At 43.5% G+C, this 24,484-nt stretch overlaps 1 protein-coding gene across 1 annotated transcript in view; it reads right to left on the bottom strand.

Annotated features, from left to right (window-relative positions):
- The window catches only part of PLXNC1 (plexin C1), a 464,687-nt gene that overhangs the window by 373,629 nt on the left and 66,574 nt on the right, over positions 1-24,484 (bottom strand). Inside the window, exons 2-3 of the mRNA XM_085653399.1 lie at positions 12,474-12,602; positions 552-686 (exon numbers count right to left, since the gene is read on the bottom strand). Of these exons, the coding sequence (XP_085509525.1) occupies positions 552-686; positions 12,474-12,602 (264 nt within the window). The remainder of the gene's footprint in view (positions 1-551; positions 687-12,473; positions 12,603-24,484) is intronic.

The raw sequence follows: 24,484 nt of genomic DNA on the forward strand, positions 1-24,484 counted from the left end.
AATAGTTCAGCTATATCTATTGACAATTTTGTTGAGTGCTGCTTCCCTCTGTTCTAGCCTTTTCCCAACTTTACCTCTTGCCCTCATAATTCCATATATATGATCAGTGACAGGAGTGGAGAGAGTTTGAACTATGCATCGCTCCTATTGGCTCCTGTGCATAACTTCGTGGTAATCTCATACGTGGTAGAATCAATGAGCAGAAGTGAGGAGGTTCATCAAACTGCAACTGTGCTTCCGTCATGATAATGTCATTGCAAAAACACCAGTCACACACCCTAAAGTATGTCAGCTGAAATACAACAGAGCAACTTTTCAAAAACAGCAAGTTTGTGAAAATAAAAGTTGATTTGTCAAGTGAAGCCTCTTTCTATACACCTGCACTGATAATGCCTGCCCTGATAATCTTCCTAGCATACTCACAACGATCGGTAAATCTGTGTCCACAAATCAACAATGTGTCCACCATGAATGCAAAGATGGTGCCAGACATGCATTACTATAGAAGATGCCATTGGACGAGCACACATGTATGCATGACTTCCACCCACCTGGGATGTAGTCGGCAGGTATATGTATCTTTTGTCTGTAGGGTCCAGAACAAGCTTTGGAAAGACAGGAGTTTCTTCCGCAGTTTCGTACAGGATCTCTGGACAGCCTGCTCTGAAGGAGTGGTCAAGAGAAACCTAAGAAAAAACACAAGGAGCAACATATATTGCCCAATCATTTTATTTAAAATAATACAACAGAAAAGGCTGTGACCTTCCAACTTATGTGCCCAGTTCATGGTTATATCACAAGTGTAACCCTTTTTCCCCACTGAGTTTCCTCAGACCTCCCTCTCGATGGCATTTCCTTACGTTTGGATCTAGTTTGGTGCTATGTGTGCAGAAGCGGAACCCTACCAAAAGAAACAGAGTACCTGCCACTAATGGATAATAAATACGGCCCTGGAGAGGGTCCGGATAGTTAAGAGCTTCAACCAAAAGGCAAAACCAGGACACAAGAGGAACAAGCAGACAAAGTCTAAACAGATTAGGATATTTTTAGAAAAGAGTCTTTTTATTTCATCATGATTCGTTATATGGATATAGAATTCATTTTTTTGGAGAGAGTTAACAGGGTAGATTAAAGAAAGTATTGGGGAGGATAATTGAGATAATACAATTTCCAAATAACAAATTACTAACAGTCCCAAAACCACTCCTTCAGACAACCTTACACTCAGATTCTCTCACATCCGACAACATCAACAAACAACATATAACATAAATGTATGTAGATTAAAACATGTGCAAAAATGGAAATAGTCATTTTAACAAATCAAATTGGAAGGAATGGACTTTAAACAGCCCATGCGGCTAAAAAGCACCAATAGGCACGTTTACAATAACAAGAAATGCGGTGACAGAGTGCCGACGCGCGTTTCGGTGAACAGGCCCCAACGGGGGCTGCACCTTCATCAGGGCGAAGGAGGGCAGAGATGGTGGGACAAGCACACCTATAAACAAACAGAAATGTAGAACAATAAGGGGAGAGTTACAGCAGGGATAAACAGTGTGTAGTTATATACATATAAGGCTCCAGTTGCAAAAAACATTAGAAACTACATCGATGAATACATAATACAATAATAGGTTCTAAACAATGGTTTATAGAGGATTAGACCTATCATAATAAATCGGGTCTAAATAGAGTCAATCATAAATCATGAACTGGTTTGCCGCAAATGGTTGAAGCAATAATATGAACATTTAAGCGATATGAATATAAATATAGAAACATCGGAATAAGGTGCAAACCAGGAGATCTAATCTCCGTCCAATAATGTGAGAGAGAGAAAATATGATAGACATTTGATACATATGACTCAACATACCATAATAGTGAGGAGAGGATAAAATAAAATAAAGTATTACTCTCTAAATGGGTAAGGAATAAATGCCTTTAATGTACAGTGAGTGCATCCTCTGAGGGAAGCACTGTAATGATTCTGAAGGGCACTCAATATCAACCGAGAAGAGGAGAGCATCTACTTTTTGAGGTGGCACAGTGCAACCTAAACCAACCTCATAAGGGGACCCCAGAACACACATGAGCTGATTACGAGTTTGGCGGAGGGGTTACTCCATCACATACCATCACAAGCGTGACGGACATCCCACCAGCCATATTAGAAGTTCCATTATGTTCCATTGGATATAATGGAACTCGTAATACGGCGGATGGAATATCCGACACATTATCCGCCAAACTCATAATCAGGCCCACAGTGACTTTGATGCTTGGACAACTTTAAACTCTACTACGCTACATCCTCGCACCTCTGCTTGCTACATTAGCTTTGTTGAACAGACACAAGCTGGATGCAGCAATTTCACACCCCTGCACCTCAGCTCTGTAGCTTAAAGCTGGGTCTCATCATATTTTTTGATCTTGCATTTCATCGGGGGCTGTTTGCTATACATTCTAGAGAGACCAGGCACAGATGCTAGCCTTCCTTCCTCCACGGAAAAAATGGGGAGCGTATGTATCAATTTGTAACACTAACTTACATATGCAAAACAAAACTCATTTGTTTGCAACTCACCAAAGTTATTTTTGTGTGACTTATTACAAAAATGAAAATGCAAATTACCATATATCATTGTGCACAACCTTGTGTGTTTGTTTCTTTATCATTTTACATTAGGGAGTGCATTTTCATACATTTTATAAAAGAAAATAAGTCATACACGGATAGACAAGACAAATATTTACACATAAATGCAAACTGAACATACATATTCTGTGGTCGTCTCTTGTCTGTCCCAACCACAGATTTGAAAACAATAGGAGGCATTTAGAAATGTTCTTTAAAAGTTCATAATCAACCAGGAGGTAGCAAGGGAAAGGTATGGTTTAAACAAAATATATGTCTGGCAAGTTTTAGGCCTTTGCCGTGTAAGTATTTAGAAAGTTCATCTTCTGTGAGCCCCTCCAAAAAACAACAGGTCGACACGTTTCAGCTTTTATAAAATGTCATGCCTCTTCAGGACTGGGGGTTGACAAGTGACGAAATACATCAATGATGTTACACACTTATGTACATTGATGGTGAAGATGAAAACCCATACTTGTAGCCTCATTGCGCTTTCAATATAACTGGGACTCAGCTTTGCCTGGTTACCAGAACGTGTTGCTTAATTTAACTGCGAGTGTCACATGTCTGAAAAAGTTGCACTAATTCCTCCAATGTAGTGGGTCGTACGCAACTGATAAGTACGCCCGGCTTGGGACTTCAACTGTATGGTTAGATCGATACCACCTCACTGTGGACCCAGACGTATGCGAGTCATCCTTGAACCTGCTCCAGTGGGAACAGTCCATCACACAACAGGAAACATAAACTATTGGAAAAAAACAGAAAGGAATCAAGGAAGAAACAGACATGATGCAGAGGGAAAGAAACAGGAGCAGAAGCCTGAACCATATTAGCTGTGCAGCAGATTTAAAAGGCACCTGCAGGCCCTCAGGCTGATGATTGCCATTCTTGAGGTGTAGGAGCAAGCAGCAGCTAGGAGAACAGGAGCATAAGGGAAGACAGTCCCATATGAGTTAAAAACTCAAGACACAGCTGCAGGCTTCTTGCGCATTTGCTGAGACCTGGGAACCGCAAGACCACACAATAGTATGGTCATGCCAGATCTTACAGATCTACAAGTAACCGATAAGGGAGACAATAAAACTTAGCAATGGCTTCAACATTATTCCTCCATAGATGCTTCATGTAACCTCACAAATCATGGGAGTTACAACTCACTGGAATTGGTGGATAGACACAGCAGTGGCAATGGCCACGATGTGTATGTTGTTTTGAGTTTTATACAGTGCGGATTTGATCTGAGGGCATCAGAGCACTTCACAGAGATTCAAACAGGCAGGAAATACCTGAGATATGTTTGGAGTAGATACATATACATAGTGACAGAAAGTGACGCAGCATCCATACATTGCATAAGCAGCAATCCGTAAGATACTTTTGAGTGAAATATGGTTACATGGTGACAGTATGCAACAAGGTATATACATTTTGATGTAGATTACAGGTACACATATATATATATATATATGTATATGTATGGTAAATAAAGTTGACAATGCATCGTTTACAACGCATGCCATTACAATGCAAGTCTTTACAACGATGCGTTGTTACATTGCATGCCATTACAACGCAAGTCGTTACAACGGCTTGCTGTAGGGGGCAGAAGGTGTTGGATTTTCAATCCAACACCTTCCCTACTGTTGCACACACTGGAGTTGGAATAGTAAATTATACTATTCCACACTCCAGCAACCCCACTACAGCAAGTCGTTGTAACAACTTGGGTTGTAATGGCATGCGATGTAATAACACGTTGTAATGACTTGCGTTGTAATTGCATGCATTGTAAATGCATGCATTGTAACGAGTACTATTTATATATACAGCACTATGCAGTGCATTGCATTAATTAGTAGTTATAAAGAAAAGTACATACTAATAGTAACAACAGCAGAGCAAGGATGATCAGTCTTTGGGATGGACGATGTAGTTCTGAGGTAGTTGGGGTAAGACTTCCTGCAGGCAAGGGAGATTAGAGGCACAGTTTTCCCCGGGATGTGTGCACTGATTTATTTAGAGGGTGTTAAGCCAGTGCCCGCAGGCTAGGCAGGTGCTCAAGGGGGTGGATTTAGGTATTTGTTGGAGAGTAAAGGCTTCAGTTTCTTCTTGAAATGCGGGAAGGATTGGTTTTCCCACAGGTCCTGCGGCAGGGAGTTCTAGATTCTAGGAGCATTCCCAGAGAAGTAGCTGGTGCAAGATTTCTCTCTCTTAAACTTTGGTGGAATTAGGAGTAGACTGTTTGAGCTTCGTAGATGTCTCCTTTGACCGTCTTTTGATATTTTATTTGTGAGGTAGATTTGTTTTTCAGTGTAGAGCGCTTTGTGAGTTATGCAAGCAGTTTTTAAAATGGTTCTTGCCTCTATTGGCAGCCAAATGAATTGCTTGAGGGTGGGAGTGATGTGGTCAAAGATCTTTTCCCCTATGAAAATGTCTGGCCGCAGCGTGGAGAGTTGCTTTCATTGGGGTTAGGTACGATTTTGGGGCTTCTGTGACCATTGCGTTTCCATAGTCCAGCTTGGGTAGGACAAGTGACTGCACCGCTGTCTTTATGTCTTCAATGGGGATGAAGGGTTTAACTTTTACAAGATTTTTCAGTGTGTAGAAAGTGCTTTTTGAAGAGGCATTAAAATTCTTATGTCTTTTATGCTTAAGTGGCAGTCAAGAGTAATCCTCAGGGATTTGACAGAGCTGGAGATGGTCAGCTTGCAGTTTAATGCCGTGAGGTTATTCAGCCAGGTGTCTACTGCAAAAAGGTTTTTCCTGTGGGATGGATGAGAAGGAGTTCATTTTTCCTGGGGTGGTTGTTTATCAGCCAGGCTTGAACTATGGTGAGAGTGTTATTTAGGTGCTGGGTGTCTTTGACTGATGAGATTTTCATGTAAAGTTGGGTGTCGTCAGCATATAGATGGTAAGCTATTTTGGCTTGCTTAAGGATCATTGCAAAGGGTTACGTATATAGGTTGATTAAGATAGGAGATAGGTTTGACCCTTTGGGGGACTCCTTGTGAGGCTGGCATTGTGTTCAGGTTGAGTTGTTGAGCTTGATAAGCTGTGAGTGTTAGCTTAGAAAGGAAGTGAACCATTGCAGGACAGTCTTGTTGATGCCTGCACGCTGCAAGAGAGTGCTTATGAGGATGTTGTGGTTTACAGTGTCGAAAGCAGCCGAGAGGTCTAGGAGGCTGGCCAGGCCCTCGTCCAAAGATCTGTGTAGGTCGTCTATGATGTTTCATAAAGCCGTCTCTGTACTGCAGCCTTTCCTGAATCCGGACTGAAGGGTGTAATGTAGGTTGTATTTTTCGATGAGGGTGTTGAGTTGAGTTGAGCAAGCAGACATTTTACAATTCTTTTAGGGAAGTTGGTTATAGTTCTGTAGTTATTAAGGTCATTTTGGTCGGCGTCTGGTTTATTCATGATTGGTGTGACTTGGCCAAGTTTAAGGTGAGTCAGCATGGAGGAACTCAAAAGGGAGGAGTTGATGATTTTGGTCCAAATGGGAGAGATGACATACTTGAAGTTTTTCACAATCGCTGCAGGTAGGGGGTCGGGGATGTGAGATTCCGGCTTCATGCTGGAGAGAATGTTGAGGAATTCTTCAGGGATATAGGTAATATTAGACCAGGTTGTGTTATTTTTCAGTTGCAAGGGGTGGGGGTTGTTGGATTGAGTTGGAGTGCAAGGGAGGCATCCATACATTTAAGACAGGGCTGTGGGTGAGCCCCTTCCACTTGGGGCATCTTTGGTGCAGGGTGGGGAAGTGGGTAGTTCCAGAGATTGTCCCTTGTTCGATGTTTTGTTAGCGATAAATGTCGCCATTTCTTCAAAGTGCTTTGATGAGCTGTTAGATAAATGTCTATTCCTCACACACAGTGACTGATTAAATGACCTGATAACAGTAGCAGCACATGAACAAGTAATATACAGATCGCTCAGCCAACAAGTAATCTTTTAGCAAATTTGGGACCATCCTTGAAGACCTGGGTTGAAACAGGAGCAAAGACGTTTTAAGACACCGGCAAAGTGGGCAGTTGGTCAGGGCCACCCGCCTTCCAAGGGGCCCCCTAGTAAAGTGATTGTGACAGACAGAAGTCTTGCTGTAATAACATAATAATTGGGTGCATTAAAACACATTAGGTTTTTTTAATCTGATAGTTGGACATGCACGCTTCATAGAAGCTTACTGTGCGTGCATTACCTGTCCAACATTATCACTTGGGTTCTCAGACAGTTGGTTGCTATTAACCCTTTCCATGCTCATGATGGAATGGTTCCGTCATGAGCCACAGTGCCCATATGCGCATGACTAAAAAATTCCGTCATGTGCACACAAGCACTAAATCTCTCTGCTGTAAACAGCAGAGAGATTTCCATTTTTTGCCTTGGGAGGTGTAGAACAGCATCTCCAACCTCCGGAGGCATTTTGTTTTTCAATGAGATGACAATCAGCATGCACGGTGCGCTGATGTAATTTCACTGAAATAGAAACTGAAACGAGCTGATCGGCTCATTTTAATTTCACTGCTTATGTGCTTGTGGGGCTATCTCAGCCCCATGAGCACATAGGCAGACGGGAGATGATTGTTGGAATGGGGAGAATCTCCCACTTCCGATGTTATCTCTAGTGGATCCCTGCTTGGGGATCGACACAGGTCAGCGATCTGCAAGCAGGGATCCACACACTAGGCACCAGGGAGGGTGGAGTGGCCCCTTGGTCATGGATCTTTGTTCCATCCATATTTAAATAGGCATAGTCAGTCTTTCCGCTCCCCTGGGGAGCATATGTGGACAGTAGCTCCCAATCTGGGAGGGGAGGCAGAAAGCCTACTAGGCACCAGGGACTATCTTTGTTTCTTAGTGTAGGGCTGGGAGCTACCCAGAAGGGTCATGCCAATGACCCCACCCCCCAAAAATGGCCACAGTCTTTCTCACCCCCCCTTGGAGGCATATCGGTGCAATATATCCCTATCTGCCCCCTCCCCAGGGGGGGCAGAAAGCCCACTATGCAGAGACCTTTTTTTTTTCAATGTGCCTAGCTGTGGATTTTGGGCCCTAGCGCAGCTGGCACCAAGGGAAACCTAGCAAACCTGTAAATGTTTTAAACCTAAACACACAGGGGAATCCAGGACGGGGTAACTTGTGGGACTGTCACCAGGTTCTGTTATCCAGAGTCCCTTGCATACCCCAAAATTTGTAAAGACAAAATGCATTATCCTCAAATTTCTGTGAGACAAACTTTTGGAATCTGTGAGGAGCCACTAACTTTCACCCGCCCACCTTTATCTCCAGTCTCCCAATAAAATTGGTACCTCACTTGTGCGGGTAGGCCAAGTGCCTGTGACAGGAAACGGCCCAAAACGTAACATAGACACATCACATTTGTCCAGTGAAAACTGACCCTTTTTTTGAAATGTTTCTGTGTGGGAAAGTTATGGGATCACCAGGCTGACACAAATTTACTAGCACCCAGTTTTTCTCCAGGTCACCCGAAAAAATGGTACGTCACTTGTGTGGGTGGGTCAAGTACCCGCAACAGGGAAGGGCCCAAAACGTATTGTGGAAACATCAAAATTAGCTATCACAAAATGATATACACAAGTGAGGTTCCATTTTTATAGGGAGACTTAGGGGAACACAGAAAAGTAGAACACGTGTTCTTGCCAATTGACTTTCTTTGCATTTATGCCTTCCAAATTTAAGACAATGTATAAAAAAAAGTCATTTTGAAAATGTCCTCTAATTCACATGCTTGAATTGGTACCCACAATTTCGGAGATGTGCAAATAACCACTGCTTCTAAACTCTATGTTTTGTTCCAATTTAGGAAATATATAGGTTTCCTTGATACATATTTTTTACTCTTTATATTTTACCAAAAGATTTGCTATATTCTTGGTACACAATACGCAGCTCAGTTATTGGCTCTGCCTTTCTCGGGTTCTTGGTGATCTTACAAGTCCTATATATCCCCACATCCAGAAAGGCCCAGCAGATGTAACGGTATATTGCGTTTAAAAATCTGCCATACTTAGAAGAAGTTACAGGTGAAAATGTTGGTACAAAATGGCTGTGTTTTTCAACTCAATTTCAATATTTGTTTATTTTCAACTGTTAGTTTCTATAAAAAAATCCATGAAGAATCTACACAAATGACCCCTTGCTGAATTCATAATTTTGCCTACTTTTCAGAAATGTATCGTTTTCTGGGATCCGATATTGCTAACACACCCATTTCTACCAATAACTGGAAGGAGGTTGAAAGCACAAAAAATAGGAAAAGTAGACTATGTCCTACTAATATGCCACATCTGTGAAGAAAAAGTTGGTTTTCTGACAAAAGTCTGCCTGGTCCTGAAAGCCGGGAAGATGGTGATTTTGGCACCACAAACCCTTTGTTGATACCTTTTGCAGGGAAAATGAACACACGCTTTCTTTTGCAGCACTTTTAACAATTTGTCGGAAAAAACAAGAATTGGCTGTATTTTGCCCAGTTTCTCAGTCCCCTCCAGGGGAATCCACAAATCCTAGGTACCTTTAGAATCCTCAAGATGTTGGCAGAAACGAATGCAAATTTGGCATGGATACCTCATATGGACAAAAAGTTACAGGGCCTAAGCATGAACTACCACAAATAGCCAGAAAAAAAGGCGTAGCACGGGGTGGGGTAAAGGCCTAGCAGCAAAGGGGTTAAGCTAAAAGAGCATTGTCTGTCTAATTTCTCTCACTCTAATTCATTCCACTTCTACCTCACCCCACCCTCTTCACTTCTCTTTTGGCATACATATCTCAACATCTCTATGTCCCTACTCACTCCCTAATCTCACATCTCTACTTCACCCTTGACTATCTCCCCTCTCAGTGCATATATCTCTACCTCCACTGGTCTGCCTCTTGCTTATGACCATACCACTCTACCAGTTTCTGGTACCATTTCCCTAGATTCCTCCCCCTCTACCCCATCACTCTACATCAATGTTTTTTCCAAAGCACCACTCTCTCTGCACCTCGATGCTCTGTTTTCATTTCACTTCTTTATATGTTTCCCCATCTACTTCACCTGACTCTACCACACCTGCCTCTTTAGCTCATCTCTCTAATTCTCTTTAGCTTATCTCTCTCTACATCACTCTCATCTCTCGCTGTCTCTTCTCTCCCAACTCACTCTGACTACCTAAGCTCTCAATTTACCTCATGATTAATTCTCCACCTCAATTCTCCACTTCCCATCTCCCTTTCACCCTCTATTCTCTCTAAATTACCTATCTCCCTATGTCACTACTTTTGTGGGACCTCTTTCTTGGACTTTGCCTCCTGTTCCTCTTTCTCATCTCCCGCTACAACTCATGTTCCATTTCAACTCACCCTCTTTACCTCACATTTCTCTCTATCTCACAACTCTATCTCTACTTCACCCTCTCATGCCCGACCTCTGTATCAACCTCACCTGTTTATATGCCTCACCTGTGTATATATACTCAACCTTTTTGTTTCTACACTTCATTTGCCATTTCACTCTTCAACCCTCTCTCGCTACATTACTCTCTGCCTCACTGCTCTTTTGCCGGGCGCTGCCCGTGCAGGTAAGAGCAGTTTGCCGCGGGTGGGGGGGAGTGGGGGGGGGCAACAGACAACAAGGAGGTAAACGAAATTAATTCAATTAAATTAAAAAAATGAAAACCACGTACCTTGCGCTCGCCGCATTGCAAGGTGTTTTTTTTATTTAAGCTTACGTCGTCTGACAACCCCCCCCACCCCACTGCATGGGCCGCGCCTGTCCCTCACTCTACCCCTTTAACCCACCTCTCTTTCTACCTAGTTCTCTATTTCTGTTCTCAGTACACCCCACCTAATCTTGCTCTCTCTATATTCTTCTCCTTAACTCTTGCTCTCCCTAACTTTCTGTCTCACTCTAAAATGTTACCTATCCCTCTATTTCTTTCTCTACCTACTCCTTCATCTTTCAACCCATTTTTTCTGGCTTCCTAATTTTTCAGTCTTTGCCTTTCATGTACCTCATCTCTCTCTCTCTCTCTCTCTCTCTCTCTCTCTCTCTCTCTCTCTCTCTCTCTCTCTCTACATCCATGTGTGCTCCATGTGCGTATGTCATATTTTAATATCACGCATTAATCCATTCACCAAGTCATCTTTGTTGTTGCAAGATAAAAAATGTCAAGATCCAAACACAATCCAAAATGCTTTTAACAAGGCTTATGAACGTGTGTTCAAGCTTTTTTCGATACTGTTTGGCTTCTGGCTGCCAGGTAGATTGAATTTTGTGTCTGTTTCTCTGTGCCCAGGTTTCTGAATGTTTATTGTATAATTAAATATTGTTTGGCATCAATTACCGGAAGATGGGAGCTTGAATTACCTTAAAAGGGTAATAACTTCAAATTTGTTCCAAACATGGAGGCACAAAATATATCCTCTCTGGTGTACCATAAATCTTTACAATGACACTAGACAGGTGGCTCTCACCTTTTGGGAAGACTCTTTCTTTTTGGAAGCCTTGGAAATGATTTGCATAAACAAAAGACTTACTGTCTTTACCCAATCACAATGTCAATCTCTTCACTCTAATACTACATAAAGTGAACTAGCTTACAAGTCACCTCTGTTGACCTGCTCTGATGATACATACATAGGATGTCATCTAAATCCTCGTTTGTACAATCAGTACGTATCTTGGTAGGTTCCTATTATCTTGACTCCTTCCTATTTCTCTTTTCTCTTTCCCTATCATCTTTATCCTTGTTATATTTTTATATGGCTTATATAGCCTACCAGACATTAGAAATGAAAGTTTTCGAGTTCAGAATAATATCATCTTGTTGCTGTCAGTAAAACCAAACCTCTCTTTTGTTTGATAATCCTGGACGTTATTTTCTCTTTTTCATACAATCAATGCAGGCTGTATGCTACTGTTGTAAATTACAACACCGTAAATAATAAAAATAAAAACTATTTAAAAAAAAAGATTTTTGATATACTGGTGCAACAACATATTAGATGAAGGCTAAGCATACTCAATCATTGGATGCTGCTGAGAGGGCCTCATTTATTATTGGGCAATGTAATTATTGCCTGTGCAATGCTAAAATCTCAATCATGTTACTTGTTAGCAAGCGAATGAGGGAGAGGTGGAATAGAGTGTATGCTTCACAACAGGACAGTCCCACTGGGGAAGAGATGAGACCACAGGGAGGAAGCTCCTTGTGTTTAAAGACTGGACAAAGACACCCAGGCTCATGGAGAAAGAAACAGAGCATACTCATGAGTGGGGGCACCTTTGCGGGGAGCTTCCACACTGAGTTCAACGAAATCCCTTGCAACTCCCCTCACAAAATATAGTAAACTCCAGATTTCAATTGCAGTCATCTAGGATTACCTTTTTGGGTTCTGGACTGTCATCACATTGATGAGGTAAATAGTAGCTTTACTACTGACTCCAGTGATCTTTGAAACTTGCCACCACCTACAAGTTTCCCTTAACCTAACCTTTTTAAAACATCTACCATAAAAAGTAGCTCCTATTGGAAATATATGCAGTGATACCTACAGGGTTGTTGTGCTGCCTTCATTTGCAAACATACATTTACAAAGCCCAGCTCTAAAAATAGGCCATATATTGATATTTACATATCTTCATACGCACCAAAGAGGCCAGAATCAATTTTTTTGATGTTTTTTCAGTGAAACAGTGAAAATACGAGTAGTAAAAGAGCACCAAAGCAAGATCCCAGAAAGAAGAATTGAAGTGTGAAAGAAGCTTTTGTGTCTCCAGAAGGGGTCTGTACATTGTAAGTATTAAACAAAAGCAAGGATATCTGCTTACCTTGAGGAGCTGTCCATTTTCTGTTCCCATGAAAACCACTATGCGTTGCTGGACCTCAGTCCCATACACTGACGACAAACTACTGTGTGTCAATGTGGTTGATTTGAGAATTGGGTAAACTTTACATACCTAAAAAAGAAGAAAAAGAAACAATATTGGAAAAAAGTCCTCTATGAAATACTCAAACTCATGTTGTATGTAGACTGGGTGTACCACTCAGAACCAACATTGTATATCTCAACTTTAAACATGGTAGCTCTAGGTACAGGATACAAAAATAATATTAATCATAATTAACCCATATCGATCTCAGCATCACTCTGCATATGTTTCCTGCAGTGGGTAACCCTAATGATCTAAAGTAATTAGCGAAAATGTAACGCTTGATTGGAATATTCTGACCATTATTCAATTGAGATTTGGTCACTTACTGATTGTGTGTTTAATATTGACTAAGAATATCACAAAAATATTATGTTTCAATTCATACCTACCATTGCACACTTTACCCTCTAGCTGGCACATGCATCAAGAAAGGCTTTTGCGATTATTTAATTGCGAATTGTTAGATGTTTGGTGACAATGCTCTGCCCTTTCTGTTTAATTGGAATACATTATAGTGAATGCCTGCTTTTGAGGATCACAAATGGACTGTATAGAAAGGGTGCCAACAGATGTTGGAAATTATGGTAATTTCTAAGTTGATTTGCCCCTTTATAAAATTGTGGATTTCTTGCTGGGATTTGAGGAACCTTTTCAGAAAAAAAATGTTTTCTCACATGATTTTATCATTGAAATAAGAAGGTGTTCCAGAAGCTAAAATGAGGACATGTTTTATAAAAAATTCACAAATATTTTATTCAGCCATATGAAACAAAGGTCTGACAGTCTGAGTAAAGCAGGTGCTTCACCACAGAGTTATAACTAACAACTAGGGTGCGAACATTCTGTATTCATGACAAAGTTAGGCCCTTCTGAACATATTTTTTGGGAATAGGAGCTGTTGAATTGAAAGCCTTTCTTGTTGAGCAAGCGGACATAAATGATCATGGAGATGCTGGTTTAAAATGTGAGAAGTATGGGCTATAGTCATACTTCTTAGTGTTAGGCATATTTTAAAATGTAATGTAAATAGTTAATGAGGGAGATCCTTACAAAGGGATGGATATCCCAACATATGTCCACTATCCACACTCCACATCTGTTTACTCAAGCTGTGCATCCTTTTTGTCACTTCCTATGTCCTCAATTTTAAAATAGTAAGATTTTGGTTGGCATTCAAGTTTTTTTCATCTTCAATTTAAGTCAATGGTAATAGATTTTGCAGTAGTGCAGAAAGCTATTAAAGACTGATCTCTATGGTAGGCTACTGACCGTATTGTCAGTGTCTACCTTCATGAATGTGCACCTGATTTAAAAAAATGTGTTCTGTGTTAAATGTGAAAAAATAATAATCATAATAAATATAAATATTTAGGATCTGATTTAGACTTTGGCAGACAGGGCATTCAGTTGCAAAAGTAATGGAGTACTCGGTCTGCCAAAACCTCAGTTCGCCCACCTCACCTGGAGAGAACATGGAGGTCTTTTTTATGTCTGTCACCGCAAGGAAAACGTAGCGCCGAGGGACAGAAAACAAAATAATGACCCCTACACCCTTCAGAAGTAACACCCCAATGTTTCAGGGACATTATTTTTTATGCATTTCAGAAACAAACTAGGAGCTTGTTTCTGAAAAACAAAACTTTTGAAAACGTTTGGTGAATGTCCATTAAAACTGATGCCAGACATCCATCAAACCTTTAGTACCTTGAAGAGAACCATCCGGATGGTATAGAGTGGACTGCTGGGCTGGCAGTGATCTCAAAATTTGCCAGAGGGTAGTCCCTTTGCATGGCAGAGGTCATGTCCTCTGCCACACTGACGGATGAAGTACAGGCAGCACTAAATGTCTATATACCGTATAACTTGCTGCATGAAAGAGTAATTATTTTTTAAATGTCTTACGTTGTAAAGTAGACTTAACAATGAGGCTGCTATTTTAAAACAGTGAAAACTGTGATGGACTGTGCTGATTTCTTGGGTTCCGAGGTTGAAGAAATGGTGGGGTAGGGGTCCGTGGGTGCTCTAGAGTGGATGAGGACATGATGGCTGTAGTGATCTGTGTGGCTAGAGGATTCCCCTGTGATGATCGAGCGGCTGGTGTCCTTAGGTGGGAGGAGGCTGTTGAAGTTGAGGTCAGTAGGTTAGGAATCAAAGTTGTTGTAGATGTTGGCTTTCTTGCTGTGGAAATAGTCTTACAGGGTGTCGCAGAGATCTTGGGAAGGGCGGACTGTGTTCTCAGTAGCTGAGAGGCCAGAGAACTCTCTAACGATGTTGAAATGTTCCTTTGTGTGGTTGGCGCTTGTTTAAATTTGGTCTGTGATGTTGTCTCTTTTTGTGTCCTTGATGGGATGGTGGTTCTTGTTAAGGGCTGATTTGAACGTGGTTCGATCGGTGGGGACTTTGGTGGTGTGCACTTGTTTTTCTAGTAATTTGCAGTTGCGCTTCATGGTACTGAATTCTGGTGTTTACGAGCCTGCTTGTTTTGTGGATCTGCGGGTTTTAGCTGGCTTCATGGGGGAGAATCTGTCCGCACATTTGGTGATCCAGTCAGAGAAATTCTGGATGGCCTGTTCCAGGGATGATGGGGCGTCAGGCTGGATGGTGATGAGGGTCTCCCTCCACTGGATCTCAGTCACGGGGAGAGGTGTGGCGCTGCGGCAAGGGCGTCTGACTCCGGAATCTGGGGATCACGGTTCGATCCCCGGCGCCGGTGGCAGATTAGCCCAGTACCATGTGACTCTAGGCCAAAGCTTGCTTAATCTTCCCGACGGCCCCCAGCGCCTAGAGACCCTTACGGGTGATTGTTTGCGCTTTACAAATATGGATATTACTTTGTCCCAGCTGCAGTGGGAGGAGCTTAGGAGCTTGGTGGTGGTGGTGGAGGCAGGAAACCTGTGATGGCGAAGTGGATGATGGGGTGGTCGCACCAGGTGAGTTTGGTGACATGGCTGTACTTAACTCTGTCGCTGGATGAGAAGATTGGATCCAGTGTGTGTCCTGTGATGTGTGTGATCAGTGATCAGCTGTGTGAGGCCAATGTCGCTCATTTCCAGGAGATTGGTGGAGTTGGTGTCACTGGGGTCATCGGGGTGGAAGTTGAGGTCACCGAGAAGGATGTAGTGCTTGGAGTCGATAGCTAAAGGGGCGATGAATTTAGAGATGGCCTCACAGAATACAGGCTGTGGTGCCAGGTGAGGGTGCTTCTGATGATCGTCCTGGCATCAGTTTGGGGTTGGAGGTTGGGGTGTTCCATGATAGATGTGGTGTTGTCTTCGGTGGTGGTGTATCAGAGAGTGTTCCTGTGGATAATGGTGATGCCTACTCTGTGTTTGTTGGTGCGGTCTTGGTGTATCATCTTGTAGCTGTCAGGTCTTGCGGTGGTGATGCAGGGGATAGAGGAGAGGTTGAGCCAGGTCTCGGTGATACACAGTTGGAGGTGAGGGTGGTGATGGTATCCCAGATTTCTGTGGTGTGTTTGCAGAGGGATGGGGTGTTGAGCAGAATGCAGTGGAGCAGTTCCGTAGTGTTTGTGATATCCTGAGTGGGTATGGTAAGGGTTTCTGTGCAGATGGGTAGTCCTGCATTGCATGTGAAGCGGCAGCAGGTGAAAGGTCCTTCTGTTGATTGAGGAGAGGTGATGCAACAGTTGTTGTTGCGGCATCTGGGGTTCAGGGCCCAGAGTTCGGTAGTGGAGTATCATTGGGTGGCTGGGTGGCCATCAGAACGGCAACCACTTCCAATAAGCTTCACTGTATGAAAAAAACAGCCTGATTTACACTAAAGGCTGATCCCATATACAGTTTAATCTGCATAAGAAACACATTTTTGTAGAAATTAATGACACTCCGATTAAAGTTTCCTGAACATTTCTTTAATTTTTTTCCTAACTGTCTCTCATCTGAGTTCCTCACTGCAGTGAACACTACTGTGAATATATTTGGCCTTCACATATGCCCTGCTTGGCTGCCAGCTTACAACTCCAAAAACAATATAGGAAGCTGGGTCAGTAAAAAGTGAAATGGTCTCATCTGCTGCTTTGTTATAAAAGGTGGATCACTTGAAAAGGGAAAAGGGAAAATTAGGCCTTCGTATTGATAGGAGATGTTACATAGTAAACACAAGGAGATGATGGACGGAGTGTTGAAATTTTTCAGACACTTACCCCCAGTCACACATCTGGGTTGAATCCATCATCATTCTCTAGCTCACTCCACCACCGCAGTTCAGACCCAGCTATATGCAAATCAGTCATGACCCTGTGCCTCATGGAAACAGTCCAGCCCGAACTGCCAAGCCATCTCTTCCCTGGACTGCAAACAAGCATCTAGGGACCGGGATTTGGGGTAACACCCCTCATCAGCCAGGCTAGCTTGAATCAAGTGGCAAAGTGAGCAAGGGACCCATGACTGGGCATACCCTGCCAACTTAGGGTGAACAAAGCAAACACAAGGAGATGATGGATGGAGTGTTGGAGCTTTTCAGACACCCACCCCCAGTCATGGATCTGGGTTGAATCCATCATCATTCTCTAGCTCAATTTGATACCCCAGTTCAGACCCAGCTATATGCAAATCAGTCATGACCCTGTGCCTCATGGAAACAGTCCAGCCCGAACGACCAAGATAGGTCTTCCCTGGACTGGAAACAAGCATCCTGGGACCAGTTGTGGAGTAACACCCCTCTTCAGCCATGCTAGCTTGAATCCAGTGGCCAAGTGAGCAAGGGACCCATGTCTGGGCGTACCCTGCCAACTTAGGGCAAACAAAGCAAACTCAAGGAGATGATGGACAGAGTGTTGAAACTTTTCAGACACTCACCCCCAGTCACAGATCTGGCTTGAATCTGTCATCATTCTCTAGCTCACTTCGCCACCTCAGTTAAGACCCAGCAATATGCAAATCAGTCTTGATCCTGTGCCTCATGGGAACAGTCCAGCCCGAACTGCCAAGCCAGGTCTTCCCTGGACTGGAAACAAGCATCCTGGGACCGGTTTTGGGGTAACACCCCTCATCAGCCAGGCTAGCTTGAATCCAGTGGCAAAGTGAGCAAGGGACCCACGTCTGGGCATACCCTGCCAATTTAGGGCGAACAAAGCACACACAAGGAGATGATGGATGGAGTGTTGGAACTTTTTGGACACTCAACCCCAGTGACAGTTTTGGGTTGAATCCATCATCATTCTCTAGCTCATTTCGCCTGGTCCTGTTGCATAACCTGCGCTGAGTATAGAAATGTTTCAGTGGGCACAAAAGGTGCTTGGAAATGTTGCATTGCTCAGCTCAGAGTTGTACAAATGATGTGACACTCCTGTGGACAGTTGTCAGATATGTACGGGGCAAGAAGTGCAGCAGGGCACAACGTGTACACAAAGTTTCCCTGTTTCGCAGGTTAAGCAGAAAAACTGACCTCGGATTGCCCAATGCCCACCCAGAAAATGCATTATCTGTTACCTCTCTGTCTGCCTTGCTCATCCAGTCCTTACTCCATTTGTTAGGTTCTGATTCCTACAGACATTGTTACCTAGCCCAATCAAAATTCTACTTCCAAAGAGAAGCCTCAAATCCAAAAAGATTATAAAGGAGGAAATGATCCAATGCACTTTTTGTTTTTTCATTCTGTAAGTACATTCGTTTGACCTTCCCAACCTACAGCTAAGAAAATGTTACATTTTGTTTTGTAATATTATTTTTAGGTCTCGCGAGCCAAAGGCTCGAAGAGACATTTTATATGTGGGATTTTCAAAGTGCTACCCACAGTTTTGGCTGGCCTAAACCTTGAGTGCACGATCACATGCACGTGCACAGCTGCTCCCACTCCCCCCTCCCTTCTCTATAGCTTTGGCTCCTTTGTTTTTTATTACACCCTCCCTTCTCTCCCCGCTGTTTTCACACTACCCCCTCCCTTCTAATCAGTTTCCTTTCTGCTTGCTTGATCATGTCTCCGATCACTTTAACTATGGCTTTCCTCTCTCGTCATGGTGCGCGCACATCGCACACCACTCGCCTGCCAGCCTGCTTTCACTTTTGCGCCTCAGTCACTCAGCCTCTATCCCTTGTGTGTGCTGCGTCCCCTTCGCATCCCTCTTCCTTGCTCTCTGTATTGCCCCAGGTTCATTTACTCCAGACCCCACCCTTACCTGTCCTGCTTAGCTTTTTTTAAGCCCCCCTTCCCCCCATGGCTCCTCCCTTTCTCTCTTGTCTCTCACTACTTCCTATCTATCGCAACGTTCACTTGATCTTCCATCAGGTCCCTCCGTTTCTCATCTGCCCCTGGAAGTCGACGCTGTCTCGCTGCACTGCACGATTCCCCTACACAGCCCTCCTGAGGAGAGTCCGATCCACCCACGCACACTGCCCCCCCTCCAGCTCGATCGTCCTCCCACGCAGCCCCTTCGTGGCTTGTCCAACCGTGAAATTAAATCCATGTCACTTCTGCAGAGAGAAATACGCTGGTCTGAGCGAAATATCTGCGACCGAGACAATCTGTCTGTTTACAAGCACATATACACCTCACACGTACTAACAGAACTGCTCACATGTCACTCCCACACAGATACAGACACAGACACAGCCCTCATTAGGAAGTAAACAAACTGCTCATGCGCACGCCCACACACTCCGAAAATCACATGTTACTAGAAAGAATACACACTGGTCGCTCTTTCACACAGGCACGCATACAACTTCAAGTACTAACAACTGCTCACATTTCACTCTCATATAGAAGACACACAACTCTCATTAGGAAGTACACAAACTGCACGCACGCACACACACACACTAGAATGAATACAGGCTGGTCTCTCTTTCACTCAAACACGCACACAACTTCAAGTACTAAAACCAGCTTCTCACATTTCACTCTCACAATGACACACAACTCTTATAAGAACTACACAAACTGCTCACACACACACACACCTCACACGGAAGGGCTCTAACTGCTCTCATATACACACAAACACATTCTCATGTGGATGGAGATACTGATTGCACCCGTAAGAAATGTTACAGACTGCTCAACTACTCCTGCATGCCTACACTCATCACCCTCACGAGAAAAGGCATCCATTGTTGGCAACTTTCTTACACGTGCAAATAGGCACACCGTATGGGGAAGGAGGTACCCCCAGCAGGAATGAAAGTATTGCAACACTGCCGAGACCTTATAAAACCATCATAAAGATGGGTGTACATGCGGCCATCTAAAACTATTTTTATAATAAAGTTTTGCAAAAAAGTTACATTGGCTGCTACCAGAGGCGCAACTAGAGCCAAATTTCGGGTGGGGCTAAGAAAAAATTTCGGGGGGGGGGGGCTGAATCTTTTAAGCCATAGGCAGAGTGGAGCTGCAGGGGCTCTTAGAAGGGGTGAAACACCAGCGAGGCCTCATTAACATGCAAATGGTCTTTTAAAGACCTGTGAAGTGCTCGGGTGCGGCTCTGTGAGCGCCGGGAAGCTGTCTCAGCCTGGGCTGCCACACACGACGGGGGGGCTGAAGCCCTGTGAGTCCAATGGGTGTTGCGCGCCTGGCTGCTACACATGTGTTCACCACTTTTTTTGTGTTCTTTTCAAAATGCACACCTTGCCACTGCTGCCCCTGGCACTGAAGAGGGCTGCTTTTGTGTGGATGTGCTCATTGTGCGAGGCCTGCATAACATGCTCACGGTGAAATTAGCCAATGGCTGAAGAGGGCTGCCCGCTGCTGTATGGCGTAGTGGGTGGAAGAAAAATGGGAATGTAAAAGGGTACTGCGGGGAATTAACTGGTGTATTTGAACAGTTGGCTTCAAGTCCTTATAAGTAAGTACAAAATTTGCATATATAAAATTAGACGAAAAGGTCTTGGCTAAATTCAAACTTAAATCAGCCTTTTGACTTTGGCATTTGGCTTTTTATGTCATGGTTTGAAAAAAACGTTAGTATTAGGGCCCTGCCAGGCCATCACCAATAAAAAAAATACATTGACTGAAGGCACAAATATATTGGAATATTAAAAAACTGTTATTGCCGTACTAGTCCCTGCACTGAAAGGAATTACTTTGTTTGCGGATCTGCTCCATGTGAAAGAGCAGTATACAGTCACTCACAGTGAAGTTAGCTAGTGACTGCAGTGGCCGACCTATCACCCATGCTGTATGGTGTAATAAACAGAAGGGCATGTGAATGACACAACAGATGATGCTTAAAACAGTGCTGGCTGAAAGCCCCTATAAGCCAGTGTATCAGATGCATAATTTTAGTAAAATCAAAAGGCCTTAGCTACGCCAGGCATATATCGGTTTTGGGAGCCTTACAGAACAAGCATTGGCATAGCCAATAGGTCTGGCCTTTGGGACCTTATAAGTGTTTAGCCATGCAACTGTTGATGTTGTTGCACCAAGGATATTGTGCTGCATAACTAAACACTTATAAGGTCCCAAAAGCGAGACCTATTGGCTATGCCAATGCTTTTTGTTTTGTATTTGCAGCACCCACACAGGACAATGGTGACTGCTTTTCGTATAGAGCGCTATGCCGCTCTAACTTTTAGTGGCCGCCCCCTTCCCTCACAGCACTCACTGCACAATGGCGACATTCTATCACCTTTAAAAAAATTTTTTTATAAATTGGCATGCTGAGTGTGGCACTTTGTATAGGGACACCATGCTCAGTTTCATTTTTTGAAAACAAATATAATGTGCAGCACGGCGTCCGTTTCAGGGACACTCGCTCTGTTTATTTGATTTTTTTTTACTTTATTGATGAGCGCGGCGCCCGCTTTATGGACACCGCGCTCTACAATACAATAGGCCTTGCTTTTGCCAAAGTTTGACCTATTGGTATTGTAAATGACAAAGCCATTTAATATTATAAAAGACATTGCCATTTACCATGCCAATAGCTCAAAATCTCGCAATTGCGAGACCTATTGCATTGTAAATGCTTGTTTAACTATGTTGCCTTTTTATCTCATATTGATGCTAGTCTTGTCAAGGATACGGATCATACTGCTCTGCTGGGAAAATGGGACTGTTTCACTCACTTCTATGTGACTTGCATGGCGGTTGCTGCTAGAATTCTGGTGCCTTTATTTTTTAAATATAGGCGCAAACTGGAACACTCATTCCGTCTTGGAATTCATTTATTTATTTACTGTGCTTGAAAGCATCCTTTGTATCTGATTTCTCAGACTGACTCTTGCAACTTCCAAAATGGCAGACTAGCATCGTATTGCGAGGTGCACAATGTTATGTCCATGGCATCAGGCTATAACAGGAAGCTTGTTAAGTTCCTTAGCTCGAAGCTGTCGCTCTTCCTGGTCATTTATAGGGAGCAGTTTTTTCAATATGGAAGGGGAAGGAGGTACCTCGAGTGTTAACGCTACTAAGGGACTTTCAGACACTAGCATATCTACTGAATGTAGGGAATGGCAGCTCTACAATCCATTCTATTATGCAGTAACTGGCCTGTTTTTTTAATCAGAAAACTTGTTTGATAATCTATGTGCATCTTCTGAGGCCTCAGGAGCAGCTATAGCAGTGGGAAGACAGAAGGCATAAGCTCCTGGAAATCTAGGGCATCCCAAAAGGCAATTTCAATTAAGCTCCTTTTTGGTGGAATAAACTTTTCAATCAACAATTGTATGACTTATTCAGAAAGTCTACTGAAAACAAAAAGTTAAGAACTCCAATATGCTCCTTCCCGAGTACTTGTGGATTTGGATATAGAAGAGCATTTGGCCCACCCACTTCCAGAGGCCAGCCCTTTCATGGCATGAGTGGTGGCTGGGGGCCCCAAATGCCAAAAATTCCCATTTCCAGGCCTCACCAACTACCTCAGCCCCTCTCCCCGTTCCTCCCAAAAGCTTGACTATGCTACTGCAGTTCCGGCGGGAGGGAAGCTGCTTCTCTTCAGGCAGGGGTGGATCCTCTGTTATGGCGGAGCAGTGCCGCCCCCGCCCCCGCTGAAAGCCAGCAGAGGCAAAGGACAAAAGTAAAATGATACTAAAACATTTACATTATCATTTTATTTTTAGCCCTGCAGGGTGCGAGCCGCGGGAGGTCATGGCCTCCCATCCTGACACTGCAGCACCATCGACGAGAGGGGAGTGGTGGCCACTGCCAAGTGCTCATGGAGGTTTGGCCTGCATTCTGGGGCTGATCAAACCGTCATGAGCTCTTGGCCTTTCTCTCCACCTAGCTGCGTTGTACATCTGGATGGAGAAACCAACACAGGCTCCCAGTCTATGTCTGAGCGCTGAACCGAGGCACTCAGACCAATACCAGTACTGCTCACATGCTGGGAAAAGCATTCTCAGCTTGTGAGCAGTACTGGGATTGAGAGCTGGTAGCCTGCGCCGTGTGCAGCAGGCTCCTGACAAGAAGGGGAGGATAGGGAGCAAGGTGGAGGTCGTCAAAACAGGTAAGAATTATTTGTTTTATGTATACTTGTTTGTTTGCTTTTTGTGTGCTCTCGCCTCCTCCGCCCCACAACTTCATAGTACGAGTAGCTGCTACTGTCTTCAGGGACATTTGGCATTCCACGATTTCCACAATTGTACTCCTTTTCTGACTCCTCCTTTATTGTCCTTTTGTCAGACTTCTATACCTCTGTCACTAATTCAGAGGCAAGCATAATAGTATGGAATTCAATGCTTACTGGACAAGACTGCAATTATTCCAGTCCCTCAGGACGAAATGTTTTTGGGGTTCTAAACTATTATCTTGCCAGTCCAAAAGTAATTCGGAGAGTTCCACCCATTGCTCGTCCTCAAGGGACCGAACATCTCTATCCCTTATCACTTTGAAAGTGGTCTCTCTTCAGGCCATTTTACCACTCTTAAGGAAAGGAGAGTTTCTTTGCCCAATCGATCTCTTGGACCTTAGCTCCACATTCTCCACATGGCTGGTCCCCACTACCAGTTCCAGGTACTACCTTTCGGCCTGGCATCGGCACCAATAGTGTTTCCCAAGCTCTTTGCACTGTTGGTATGAATTCTCTATTATTTTGATATTCAGGAGTACCCATTGTTAGATGTCTGGCTAATTGCATGCTCTTCTTTTTCAAAGGCAGAACAGATGTCCAACAAGCCTGCAAAATTCCTGCAGATCCCAACTGCTTAACATCAAGAAATCATCACTATCACCATCCCAGAATCTGAGGTTAATAGCCTCTGTCTTTCAGACGGACTTAGGTCAAGTCTTCATAACCCAGGAGAGAAAAGTCAAACTGTCTTCCTAGCTATTATTCCTCCTACGGCAAAACCAATCACTTGCAAGAACTTTGCTCAGGAGTCAAGGGGAGATTGCAGCTACATTTTCCATTCTACATTGAATTTGTCTCTACCTATAACCGCTAGTTCATCATCTCCTTTCGTTCTGGGACCCACCCTCAGGGTATTACGCTCTCCCCATCTCTGTGACAGACCAGGTCCAGTGATGGCAGATTCAATCAAACACTGACAAAGGGTTTTGTCTTCATTCTCCCCCAATGGTAGTTTTTTCCACAGGTACAAGCAGGTGGTCAAGTGGGGAATATCATCTGTCTTCCAGCTGGGAAGAGCTAGCAGCCATCCAGAAGGCCCTTCTACACTTATTTCTGCTAATTCAGAATCAACCAGTACACATTCAGACGGACATTCAGGTGGCAAGGTCATATATAAATAATCAGGGAGGAATGCGACCTCAGTATTTGCTCTTTGTTCTTTCTTGAAGGAGTTTCTTGAGGGCAGAGGAGAATCTCCATTTTCTCACAGCAATTTATCTTCCAGGAAAGGAAGATGGACCTGCAAACTCTCTGATTCATCACTTTCCTTCCTTGGTGGCATTGTGTCAATGTGCCTTCCTCTTTCTCCAAATACTGGAGGGATTCAGAGATCCATCTGCAGATCTCATTGCCCCACAGGGGTACTCTCTACTGCCTTCAT

Source organism: Triturus cristatus, chromosome 4_1, assembly GCF_964204655.1.
Source record: "Triturus cristatus chromosome 4_1, aTriCri1.1, whole genome shotgun sequence".
Taxonomy (NCBI): domain Eukaryota; kingdom Metazoa; phylum Chordata; class Amphibia; order Caudata; family Salamandridae; genus Triturus; species Triturus cristatus.